The sequence below is a fragment of the Brachyhypopomus gauderio genome, chromosome 2 (assembly GCF_052324685.1).
Source record: "Brachyhypopomus gauderio isolate BG-103 chromosome 2, BGAUD_0.2, whole genome shotgun sequence".
In the NCBI taxonomy this organism is placed as follows: Eukaryota; Metazoa; Chordata; class Actinopteri; order Gymnotiformes; family Hypopomidae; genus Brachyhypopomus; species Brachyhypopomus gauderio.
In genome coordinates this window covers 12,089,038-12,101,144 of record NC_135212.1, presented here as the reverse complement: position 1 = coordinate 12,101,144, position 12,107 = coordinate 12,089,038, and the positions used below count along the sequence as shown (strand labels likewise).

At 43.9% G+C, this 12,107-nt stretch overlaps 1 protein-coding gene across 2 annotated transcripts in view; it reads left to right on the top strand.

The window, feature by feature from the left end:
• Positions 1–12,107, top strand: part of LOC143487921 (arf-GAP with dual PH domain-containing protein 1) — a 28,621-nt gene that overhangs the window by 8,572 nt on the left and 7,942 nt on the right. For both annotated transcript variants that reach the window (XM_076987222.1, XM_076987230.1), the window contains exon 4: positions 835–917. In XM_076987222.1, the coding sequence (XP_076843337.1) occupies positions 835–917 (83 nt within the window). The remainder of the gene's footprint in view (positions 1–834; positions 918–12,107) is intronic.

Genomic DNA, 12,107 nt, shown 5'->3' with positions numbered 1-12,107 from the left:
AGGAAAAACAGACAAGCCTTAATGACTAATTTCTCCCTAAACTTAAATGGCTGCTTTAGATGACGACCTTGTGGGATATCGTTTCATACAGCAGTGCAGGTAATAACTTCTTGACAGCTATTAGCGTTGTCTCATGTTTTTCATGCCCCAGTTTCATATACTGTATGGCCCCAGTGTGGTCTGTGGCCATTTTATTTAAAGACAGACAAAACACATGCAATAGCTACAGACAACATGAGGAGATGATGAGGTCATGAGACACAAAATCCCCCAAATAGCTAAAAACAGGAAGGTTGGTGCATGTGTGAGTGTGTCTGTGCATTAGTGTCTAGCATAACCAGTTATACTGTGCTGAGACGCGAAGAGGCAGTGATCAGTGGTCTAAGCAGTGCTCTCTGTACATACAACCACTGACATGCACAGGCTGCTTTGTGCCATCATTTTCAAGGCAGATACGTCCCTGAAAAGCAGTGGAATTAAATGGACTAGATGAAGGAGGAAATGAGTGGAATTTTTCTTAAAGAGGGCAGATGTCAGCAAGAGATTGTTGAGGAATAGATTCTGACAGATAGCACGGAAAATCTTCAGTGCAGCGTCAGAAGCTCAGTAACTGCATCCCCAACAGGTCCCTGTCTGCTTCTGCTGAGTCACAGAGCTCTTTGCGGGCTGCATTAGAAGCAGAAAGCAAAATGCTTAATCATAGACAATATTTACTTACTTATTATTTATGAAAAAGAGCAAGGCACAAAGTTCAGGCCATGATGATGTAACAACTTATAGCAGCAAAACCTCCCAAAAAGAAATAAAAAAATTAAAATGCCACCTTCTCCGTAGGCTGCTGCGTGAACAGTGGATCCGAGCCAGATATGAGAGGAATGAATTTATCTATGTGGAGAGACAAGAACCATACTCAGCAGGTAAAAGAATACTCTCTCTCTCTCTCTCTCTCTCTCTCTCTCTCTCTCTCTCTCTCTCTATACACATATATATCTCGCTGTCTCGCATTCACCAACACATACTTACCCACAATGCATCGTCTATATGTTTCGTTCCTGTTTTCCTCTGTGGTGGCATTGTGCAAGAGTTAATTTGACAGGTTGGCTCCCCTCTCTATCACCCCAGACTATCTATGTGAGAACTCATGCATGGATTCAGACGGCTGAACTTTAGATAGACGTCCTCCTCTCGCTCAATATTTCTAAATAAATCTGCGGTGTCCCACAAGTCTGGAGCTCCACACAGCGCACGGGGCCTCCCTGTCTGCAGGGGGCTCTGAGCAGAAGAAGTGTAGGAGTTTTGTGGGTTCATGTTGCCTGCCTTTTAAAGCTTTTCACAGTTGAGTTGAATCTTAGCTCATCTTAGCTCAATATTGCAGATAATCAGCAGGAAACAAAGGCCACATGTTAATATGTGGGCTAGGTATAGTTTTGGGTATGCACTACTAAGGGTATGGGGTTGGTAGAGACAGGGAGAGATTGGCTGGCCTCTTAAGACAACCACAGACACTGGACATTGGCGGTTAGTTTGTTGCTGATGGATGTCAGTCACAAGAAGGGAATCCACAATGTCCTTGGCAGGTACCCAGGAATGCTCTTATAGGTGGAACCCCTCCAAGTCAACAAGATAATAGAGCTCCCTATCTCTCCTGAAAATGAGGAGAAATGTGGAGGCACAGGATGGCCCTCACCACATCATCTGGATGTTTGTCAGTGGTGACTTGAGAGACACACCCGGTGAGAGACATGAATGGAGGGAAACTGATCAAGAATGTCACAAGGTAGATCGTCCAGATCATCTTGGATAGTCTGATGTGATGTTGAGACAACATTGTGGAGGGCAAACCAAGATTCAGATTCCTGGTGAACAGGGTGAACAACTTTGCGCTGTAAACGGGAGCCTTTCTGTAGTGTTGGATTGTGATGTCATCTGAGAGCCCTCATCAGGTGTGTATGAGCAGGCTCTTATACCGGCGCACTTCCCTGAAACCATTTTTCCATCACTGGTACCTTCCACCTGGCCAGGATACAGGGAAACAAACCTGGTTGGTGCCCTAGATTACACTCTCAAGGGGCGGTATTCCTAAAGAGAAGTGAACAAGAAGAGTTCTGAGCGTATTGACCAAGCTGCTGATTCGGTCTCTTGACTGCCTAGAAGTGAGAATCACGGTGGTCCCCGGTTTTTCTCTGGATGCCCCGCCCCTGCAACCTTTAACGTGAAGGTAGTCCTGGAAGATGGTTTGCTGCTGCTTTGGAGATCTCCTCGAGATACATTGGCCCTCCTGATGTGTTGTAGAATCCTGTGGACCACCCCCTCCAGGCAAAGATGCCACACCCCAAGATCCAACTTGATAGCCACAAGCTCCTAATTGCCATAGTTTATTTTGGCTGGAGCTTTTTAGGAAATAAAGCAAGAGGGAATACCTTGGGGAGAGGCCCAGGAATTGGGACTCCAAATCTTTGAAGAATTCAGCTTCATGATGAAGGGCAATCAAGGTTTGGGTTGGTTAAGTGTGGGAGCTGTGGTGAATCAATGCTTTAGTGAAGGGAATATGTCTGTAGCAGGTGACCAGGTGAGTTGTTGTGGAGCACACCTGGAGGGAAGTTGAGGTTGATGAAATCTAGGAACTCTTGGAAATCCTTAACAGTTAATTCCTTAATTTAAGTGACTTTGAGTACCTTGAAAGGTACAATATTTACTATATAAACATGGTTTAATTAATTAATTCATTAACCAAACATGGGTGAGGTTATTCCTACACTCACATATCATCTGCTGCCGTCACATACTTTCATTTATTTATTTATATTTTATTTATATAGCACATTTTTACAACAATTGTCACAAAGCAGCTTTACAAATGCAAGTATGGGCAACAGTGGCAAGGAAAACCTCCCTAGTCGGGGATTAGGAAGAAATCTTGGGAGGACCAAGAATCAAAAGGGAACCCATCCTCCACTGGGCGTCCCAGGTAGTAGTAGTCCATATTCCTAGTTCTATATCTAGGACGAGCAGTCCCTCCAATGTGGATGTTGGCATGTCCGCTGGCGGCATTGGTGTGTCCTTAAGAATGAGACGGAGGAGAGGTGGAACTGGCACTTTGACAAACTGATATTTGAAATATAATCACTGTTGCATCTCACCAATACATAACCTGATTTGAGCCCCTAATGATAGGTTAGTATAAGAGCCTTATCATTCCATCCAGATTGAACTGTCAATGTGTAGAAGCTGAGGGCTTGAATGCATTTTCCTTGCCCGAGGTTGAATAACCCCTCTCCAGACATCCTGCCTTCTGGTAGATCAGGGGTGCCCATTATGTTGATCGCGATGTCCGTCGATCGCGAAGGAATGTGGGTAGATCGCATGACATTAAAAAGTAGTGGATAAATGAAAGGCTATCGTCCAGGCTATTGTACGGTTGTATATATACACTGCCCCGTCAACAATTTACGTTCGCAAACCCCCCGTCAACAAATTACGTTGACCCCCCCCCGTCAACAAGGTTCAAATCTCACTCCAAGCGATCTTGAAAAGTGAAAAGGTAGATCTTTCTGACTTGGTCATCTTATAAGTAGCTCGCAAGCTGAAAACTTGTGGGCACCCCTGTGGTAGATGATTGATATCAGGTCAGAATGTGGTAGTGGGCTCATATGATTGTGTTTCTTCTCCCTGTCCTACCCACAAAGCTGAAGCCAAATCTCATGCTCTCCTGGTCAGCACCAAGGATGATAAATTACATTTTAGAGAAGATCTTTTTCATTATGGGTGATGGGGAATGCTGCAAAATAAATCCCCTGACTTTACTAGACTTTCATACTTCTCTGGTATGACGTTCTTGGAATTGTGAGAAGGAACAGAGTTGACTCATCTTGCATTGATCTACCTTGACTGAACCGATTCACAACATTGTGTAATGACTCAAGTCAGGTGGATTGGAATGAAGCAGGTTGAGCATATAGCAGGTTTATTTAAACAAATTTCAGAGCACCAAATTAACAGAATTGCTAAGGAAACCAGTTAACCGAACACAGAACAAAAAGATGAGAAGATGAGAATGCAAGCCAAAGGCATTTAAACAACAACACAAAACAAGAAATAAACTGCCGCCCTTAATAGATGAGCAAATCAACATCAACGTTCACGCTAACATTCACGTTGGCGCGTACTGTAATCAGCGAGGGAAAGACGGTACAGTAACAAACAACAATAACTAACACAAACAGAAGCTTGGAACGGACGAGGCTACAGATAAACACAAGAAACACGATTGACTGCAACATGGACGTGAACCTTGGCCCCTTTTTTGATTACTGATGTTTAGGTGTTGAAGTGAAATACGAGACAGTAACTTAGTGAATGTCATTGTGGAGCTGCATCCGGGAGCAAGAGGAAGAGGATGATGATGAGGATGAAGATGCTCCTTCTTCCCTAAGAGCTGAAGAGCTGACAGAGAACAGGAATAAATAGTGGAGATAGTAATAAATGGTACTCAGGCGAGGCCTGGATTGGCTTTACGCTGCAGTGGGAGCCCTGGTAGTGTCAATGGGAGATTGGCTGGCTGGAATCCATTACAGCAGCATTACATGGATACATTTCAGTAGCTGCCAGGCAAATTAGCAAACTGTGTAACTGCCCCGCAGTCTATAGAAATGAACAAAAGGTGATGCATGATGCATTGCAGGACCTTCTGAATGAAGGAATTTGTTCAGCTGCGGTCCCCTTGACCCACATCACGTGTTTAGAGAGGAGAGACTACCAGGACGCTGCTTTGGAGACCCTGTGGAATTGAATGCAGCTACTTTCTCTGTCCTGTTTTTTTTCTCCTTCTCTTACATGCTGTCTTCCTCTCTTCCCCTCTTCCTCTCTGAGGCGTGTGTTCTGTGCTTCAGAGGCTGAAGCATTTGGGCGTGTAACTGGCGTGGCTGTTGGCTTGGCTGGCTGAACACCGTCTGGCTTCCTCTGGTGCAGCCAGCCCTGTGAATCCGGTAGTCACTCTGTTCCATTAGCTGGTCTGCAGAGCCCACCAGGGAAGCCACTCTGCCCTTTGCTGTCATCTCTCTCTCTCTCTCTCTCTCCCTCTCCCCCCCCCCCCTCTCTCTCTCTCTCTCTCTCCCTCCCCCCCCCCCCCTCTCTCTCTCTCTCTCTTTCTTGCTCATAAGATGTTTGCCTGGATCATTTTCAATTATTGTTACTAATGCTGCGCCATATAGACAGTAAAACTATATTTAACTTGTATTTCTGCATATTGCAATTGTGATCAATCTTGTTAAAATGATCAAGAAATTGGCCTACATCATTTGGCCAAATTCATTAGCATCTGATGGGTTATGTGTGAATAGTCTCAGTCTGATTTTGGGTGCAATCCCTCAATGAATTACTAGCATTTTCTACACTTCTGTGATGTGATATCAATATTACAAGTGCCACTATGGTGATCATTTTTAACAATATTTTGCAGCCCAATCTATAATGTGTAGTACATGTAGTACATATTTTCCTTGAAATTATTTTGCCTTAAGCATCTATACATTGCAATCTGAGATCCGTGGTCATAGCATACGGAGGTCAGGTTACTGTAAGACACAAAGGCTCTATAGTGGGGAGATATGGAGCTACAACAGAGCTACAGCAGAGCTACAACAGAGCCCCCCAGGGCTGGTGTGCAGGATGGGCCAGCACGAGATCTTCCGCTAACACTTACCCCCCTGAGTCTGAGGCACTGAAATAATGTGTACAGAGCCTGGAAGGCAGGTGCAGCAGATCCAGAAACCTTCTGTGTTAGTGAAGGAGCTTGAATGTCTGTGGGTAATCCAAGATGGAGGAAAGCACAGGATCTAGTTTGAGGAACGAGCAGCATCTACCGAAGATATAACTCAGATATAACTCGGATATAATTGGGATATAACTCGGATATAACTCAGATACTCACTTCGTCCACCGTGAGTGGAGCAGCTGCAAGCTCTGAGCATCACCCACAGGTCATGCACTATTTTATGTTCAGTATTGGACAGAAAAATAAGTAAATTCTTTGTATTTAAAGATCAGTACTGCCTGTTCTACAATTACACAAGGATACACCACTTGGCCTGAGCCAGTGACTCTAACAAAAGGTGTACAAGGACAACCTTGTAATTTTTCCACTACTCACCGACAAGTTTCTCTAAGTACGCAGAGTGTAGCATCACTCCATAGTTTCTAATTGCGGGGACAAATACGTGGCCAAGTATGTCTATGTCTAGAACAAGAAAACTCCAGTCTAGTCTGTTGAATGATTTTTCAGTGTCAAGAGGGTCACAGTGTTAAAGACGTCTATTTAGCTAATGATGTTCATGAATTGTAAAATTAATATAAAATATTTCTGAACATGCTGGTAGTGGGAAGAAGAGAAACAGTACAAGGCAATGTTCCCAGACTGGCTGTGTAGTAAACATTTAACACACAAACACATGGTGTAAAAATATAGTATAACAACAAACTATAGACAAATAAAAACACTAGGTACCTAAAATTCAGAAAACACAGATGGCTGGTTGGTGTAACCAATGTAATAAATGGAGTCTTGTGATTAATGGGCCGAGTGCTGTTCAGCTTATGTGTGAGATGCACATACGTGATGATGGTGTACCTGGCAACCCAAAAGTTCTGCAATTTGACCCAAAACACATTTTGTTGTGGATACAGGATCTGCCATTTCACTAATGCCAAACCTTATTTACAAGCAGTACCTGTACCTTTAGACAGATCTGTCCACATCTTCCACTTTGATATACACAAGATCAGAGTTTGGTTTTGGGATTCCTCCGTGCTCAGATCCATCAAGACTCCCTCTGATACATCCATATCCACTGTAGAGGGAGATGGAGATCTGCATTACAGGACATACACCTTCATGTCAGTGGAGGCAGTGCAGTTCATCCTCAATGCCACCTACATCTGTGAAGCCCAGAAATACCACCTCACCCTGTGGAGCTGCTGTTGTTGTAGGTTGGGTTTAGAGCTTTGTAAAGGGAGTGAAATTTGAACCAGCAGTAAAATCTGTTTTCAAAACCTTGTCCTCTGTCATCAGATCTCCAGTTTCTGTGTATTTGCAGTGCCTCCTAATAGCTTGTGTTAGGGAGGAAGTTGGGGTACAACACAGTGGGGAACACTCAGAGAGTCTCGTGTTGGGCGGCACACAGGTAGAGATGTACATTCACCTGCACGTGTCTATATATATATATATATAAGGCCTCTCCAGATTGTGCAGGGTCTCCTTTTTGTACCTTGCATCTACATCCTCTGCCTTTTAAGCAATGATGGTCACTATTTTGCAGGAAGTGCCTCGATGACCTCATGGTCTATGGACCCACTTCTGAACAAGCACCAACAGTAGCTCTGTACTGTACTGCTGTAGCAGAAAGTAGCTGACCTGGTACTGAATGAGAACAAGTGAAGTGAGAACAGCTATTGAATGAGAGCAACTTCACTTCCTTTGAACATGTAGTTACCAGGTATGGCTTTATGACTAAGAACACCTGGATGAAACCCTGAAAGAAGCCCTCAGTGTAATGCAGCAGGTCTGTATCGTTTTGGAGTCTTGCATTTTGAAACTCCACTTTTCATTCACAATGTTTGTGGCCCACATGCTTGCGTTAAATACAAGACACATTTGCATGGACTCCTGCTTCTCAAAACAGTTTTGGAGATGAGCAACCCCCAGTAGCTCATTCTTGAGTTTATATTCTAAAACCCCACTCTCTGTTCACACGTACAGCACCCAGCGATTGTGGTTTGCTGTGCTTCCTCAGATTCTGTGAGAAGGCACCGAGAAACCAACAGCATTTACTTCCTGCCCATTGGCTGCGAGGGAATGATAGTGATTTGTAGTTGAAAAGAAGGCTTGACCTACATATAGGCTACTGAAAAATGACATTCATGGGCCTATAGTTTTACCATCTGAGTGGAACACCAATCACTCCAGTCCCAGCGGGTACAGGGGAGCCAGCACATGTGTTACCCAGTAGTCCATGTGGCTGCTGTGTTTTGATTATAACGCTGTCAAGACTCCCGATGTCACACAGAAGATTGTTTTTTTCCCATCTTCCTCTGCCTGTACATGCTGGTGGAGCTACCGGCATACATCTGCTCCACCCTGCACTCTCTTCCACTGGCGTATTTATTTGCTTCTCTTTGACGTCGTAGGGCCATTTGAAACCGCTATTCCTGACATGGAGTGATCACCACCCCAAGTGGCCTGAACTTGCTCCATCTGTTAATGTTCTCAAAGTTCCTAACCTGTGTTCATAGCTGCCAAGGCAACCCAGAATGCACTGGCAGTGACAACAGGTCTTGGTTTACTTTGGCTGGCTTTGCTAATGTCTTGAAGATGTGGCATGGGTCACATTTGCACATCTGTCTTATACCTTGCAGCTAATGGTGCTGGCAAATACGCTGCAATCGTATAGTAGTAACCATGGAGACAGACAGTGATGGACATGGCGACAGATTGTGACTGACTGGTGTAAATGTACACTATATACCATGTTCCACTAACGTGCTAGATTACTAGGTTAGGTTAACTTAGACTCTGTTATTTTTCATGTGTTAATGTGATTTTGGCAAGATTTTGTACATTACAATCTTCTGATTGTTTATTGAATGGGAATTGTAGTATTTTCAGAATGGTGTGATTAAGAATGAACATTACATTTCTTAATGCAAATGTAAGAGTGCCTTTCTTGAAGTGCCTTTTATGAAGAGGTTGAGACACAGGATGAGCACAATACAGACCAGGTAATAAGAATGAGGACACGACAGAGAAAAACACAGACAGACAGACAGACAAGGTGCTGTTACCACAGGAACTGCCACGCCAGAGGGGCAACATCATGACACAAGTCTGTAGAGGTCATCAGAAATGTCATCAGAGTATAAATGACCACAAAACATCCAACAGTTGGTTTAATACTCTGGATCCAACCATTTCACATAGGAGCTTACATGCAAAATTACAAAAGAATTTGCACAAAGATTATAACTTTACAACATTTGTTTAGTTGTAGCAAAAGAGTGATGTTTAAAGTTCTTAGAGTGATTCCTCTGGGGCAACGTCACAGAAAGGTGCTTGGTAAATCCAAACTACAGAGACCACAGTCAGCAACACTTGCTAACCCGTGTGTAAGGTTCACAGCCTCGGTCACTGCAAACCTAAAAATCACGTTAAGATTTCTTTGCTGTTCTAGCAGAACCTTTTTGATTGCAATAACAATACAGGTGCTCTGTAGGCACGACTATGACCTTTTTTTGACAGAAACATAATTTTTACCTTCTCTTCTTATTCTGAGGTTTTTGTCATTTCTATCATTTTAAGGGGCATGATGGGGTGAGCTGACTAGCTCTGCATCCACTGCTGGTGAATGTCATGCAGAATCCATTGTTACAGACATGAACATCTCGTTTGGTCCTCATTCTTCCTTTACTATGACTAGCCTGTTAAATGAGTAAAGGATCCGAAGCACATAAGCAAAAAACAGAAAAGAATGAAAGCTAGCAGGAACCAGCTGGCATGATCTGGTTTTTATGTGTCCTTCCTTGAGTTCATTCGTGGTTATGGTTTGTATCGCTGCCGTCTGGGTTATGATGGGTGGAACAGGGGTCCTCAAGGATAGCTACATCTGGGTTAATCTGGGGGATAGCTACATCTGGGTTAATCTGGGGGATAGCTACATCTGGGTTAATCTGGGGATAGCTACATCTGGGTTAATCTGGGGGATAGCTACATCTGGGTTAACCTGGGGGATAGCTACATCTGGGTTAATCTGGGGGATAGCTACATCTGGGTTAATCTGGGGGATAGCTACATCTGGGTTAATCTGGGGGATAGCTACATCTGGGTTAATCTGGGGGATAGCTACATCTGGGTTAATCTGGGGATAGCTACATCTGGGTTAATCTGGGGGATAGCTACATCTGGGTTAATCTGGGGATAGCTACATCTGGGTTAATCTGGGGGATAGCTACATCTGGGTTAATCTGGGGGATAGCTACATCTGGGTTAATCTGGGGATAGCTACATCTGGGTTAATCTGGGGGATAGCTACATCTGGGTTAATCTGGGGTATAGCTACATCTGGGTTAATCTGGGGGATAGCTACATCTGGGTTAATCTGGGGGATAGCTACATCTGGGTTAATCTGGGGGATAGCTACATCTGGGTTAATCTGGGGATAGCTACATCTGGGTTAATCTGGGGATAGCTACATCTGGGTTAATCTGGGGGATAGCTACATCTGGGTTAACCTGGGGAAAGCTATATATGGGTTAATCCGGGGGATAGCTACATCTGGGTTACACTGGGGATAGCTACATCTGGGTTAGTCTGGGTCTGAGTAGAATGTGAATAGTGGACCAATGGGAAAAGAGCTGATCAATAATGCAAGACCATAAAGCTGGTCTGGGATCAGATTGATGCATCCACACAGGATTGATTTGATTCATCTGTATTATTGTCCCACTTTTTCAGCTCTGTTGTAGGATGAATTGGTTTTGTTTTGCGTGTGGTTTGTGGTGTGAACGTAGCATACATTTGTACAATCAGGAAGTTAGTCATGCAGCGTCACACTAAGAAATGTGCGTAGTAATGGATTTCTAATGGTTTAATACTCTCAGCTGAATAAAGATTCACCAACATGATTTTTTGCATGTTTCTGTCTCAGCATGTAACATTGTATTTGTCCTAAATGTCTGCTAATATTATATTTATTAATGATTGGGTTAACATACTGTATTTTGAGCTCTGATATATATACATGTGTGTGTGTGTGTGTGTGTGTGTGTGTGTGTGTGTGTGTGTGTGTGTGTGTTTGTTTGTTTGTCACACAGTTCCATCCAGAGCTCAGGATAAAATGTGTGTTTCTTTGCTAAAGAAAGAGCTTCCATTGTGTAGTTGTGTGTTTGTGGCACAGTGGAGGAGTTTCCAGTTGTCTAGAGTTGCTTGGGAGGACTAATGTGCATGCTGTTATTCAAGGGAGTGTGTGTGTGTGTGTGTGTGTGTGTGTGTGTGTGTGTGTGTGTGTGTGTGTGTGTGTGAGCATGTGTGTGTGTGCGTGTGTGTGTGTGTGTGTGTGTGTCGTGACTGTCTGTGCTTTGCACTCATTGCGGTCCTGTACGCAGGCTGGGTGGAGAGTGTATCAATAGCTCCTTTTGTGTCCCACACTGAGAGCCAGCAGGCTGTGTTTTCTGTTCCTCATCACTTTCTGGAGTGCTAGATTTAGTGATACGGAAAAAAATACTGATATTAACTATAATCAGTTAACATATAGTTATTGTATAGAGACTTGGTGAACGCTGTGAAGACTCATGGGGTTTCTCTTATTCTATAGATTCTCTTCAAGGTTAAGTGGAATGCTTGCTGGTCTGGGGGCTGTGTGTGTGTGTGTGTGTGTGTGTGTGTGTGTGTGTGTGTGTGTGTGTGTGTGTGTGTGTGTGTGTGTGTGTGTGTGTGTGTGTGTGTGTGTGTGTGATCGGCTGATCAGTCAGACAGGAGAACTAAAGCTGTCTCACATACACCTGCAAAACCTTGACTGTGTGCAGAATCACATATGTGTACACTACATTACATTTATACACCTGATTTCTGGCTTGTTTGTGTGCAAAAACAATTCATGGCACTGAGAAAATCTTCAGGGTCTGCAGTTCAACCAGATGCACGTAGATGGTGATGTTAATCGTCGTGGAAACAGGGTCAGATATGCAACTGTTGTAATGGGTGGAAGCTGACGGCTTTGAGTATGTGCGGCGTTGTCTGGGAAACGTGTTGTTAAGGGAAACGTGTTGTTAAGGGCACCAAACTGCTGCTGACTCATCACGGCGATGTCAAACATCTTGGCATTTCATTTACGGTCATTTATGCATGATGTTGCTCCAGATGGCAGGTTGTGATCTCGCCCAACAATGCATCTGCTATGAAAGGGAGGAGAATTGTGTGTGTGTGTGTGTGTGTGTGTGTGTGTGTGTGTGTGTGTGTGTGTGTGTGCTTGTGTGTGTGCTTGTGTGTGTGCTTGTGTGTGTGTGTGTGTGTGTGTGTGTGTGTGTGAGTGTGTGTGTGTGTGTGTGTGTGTGTGTGTGTG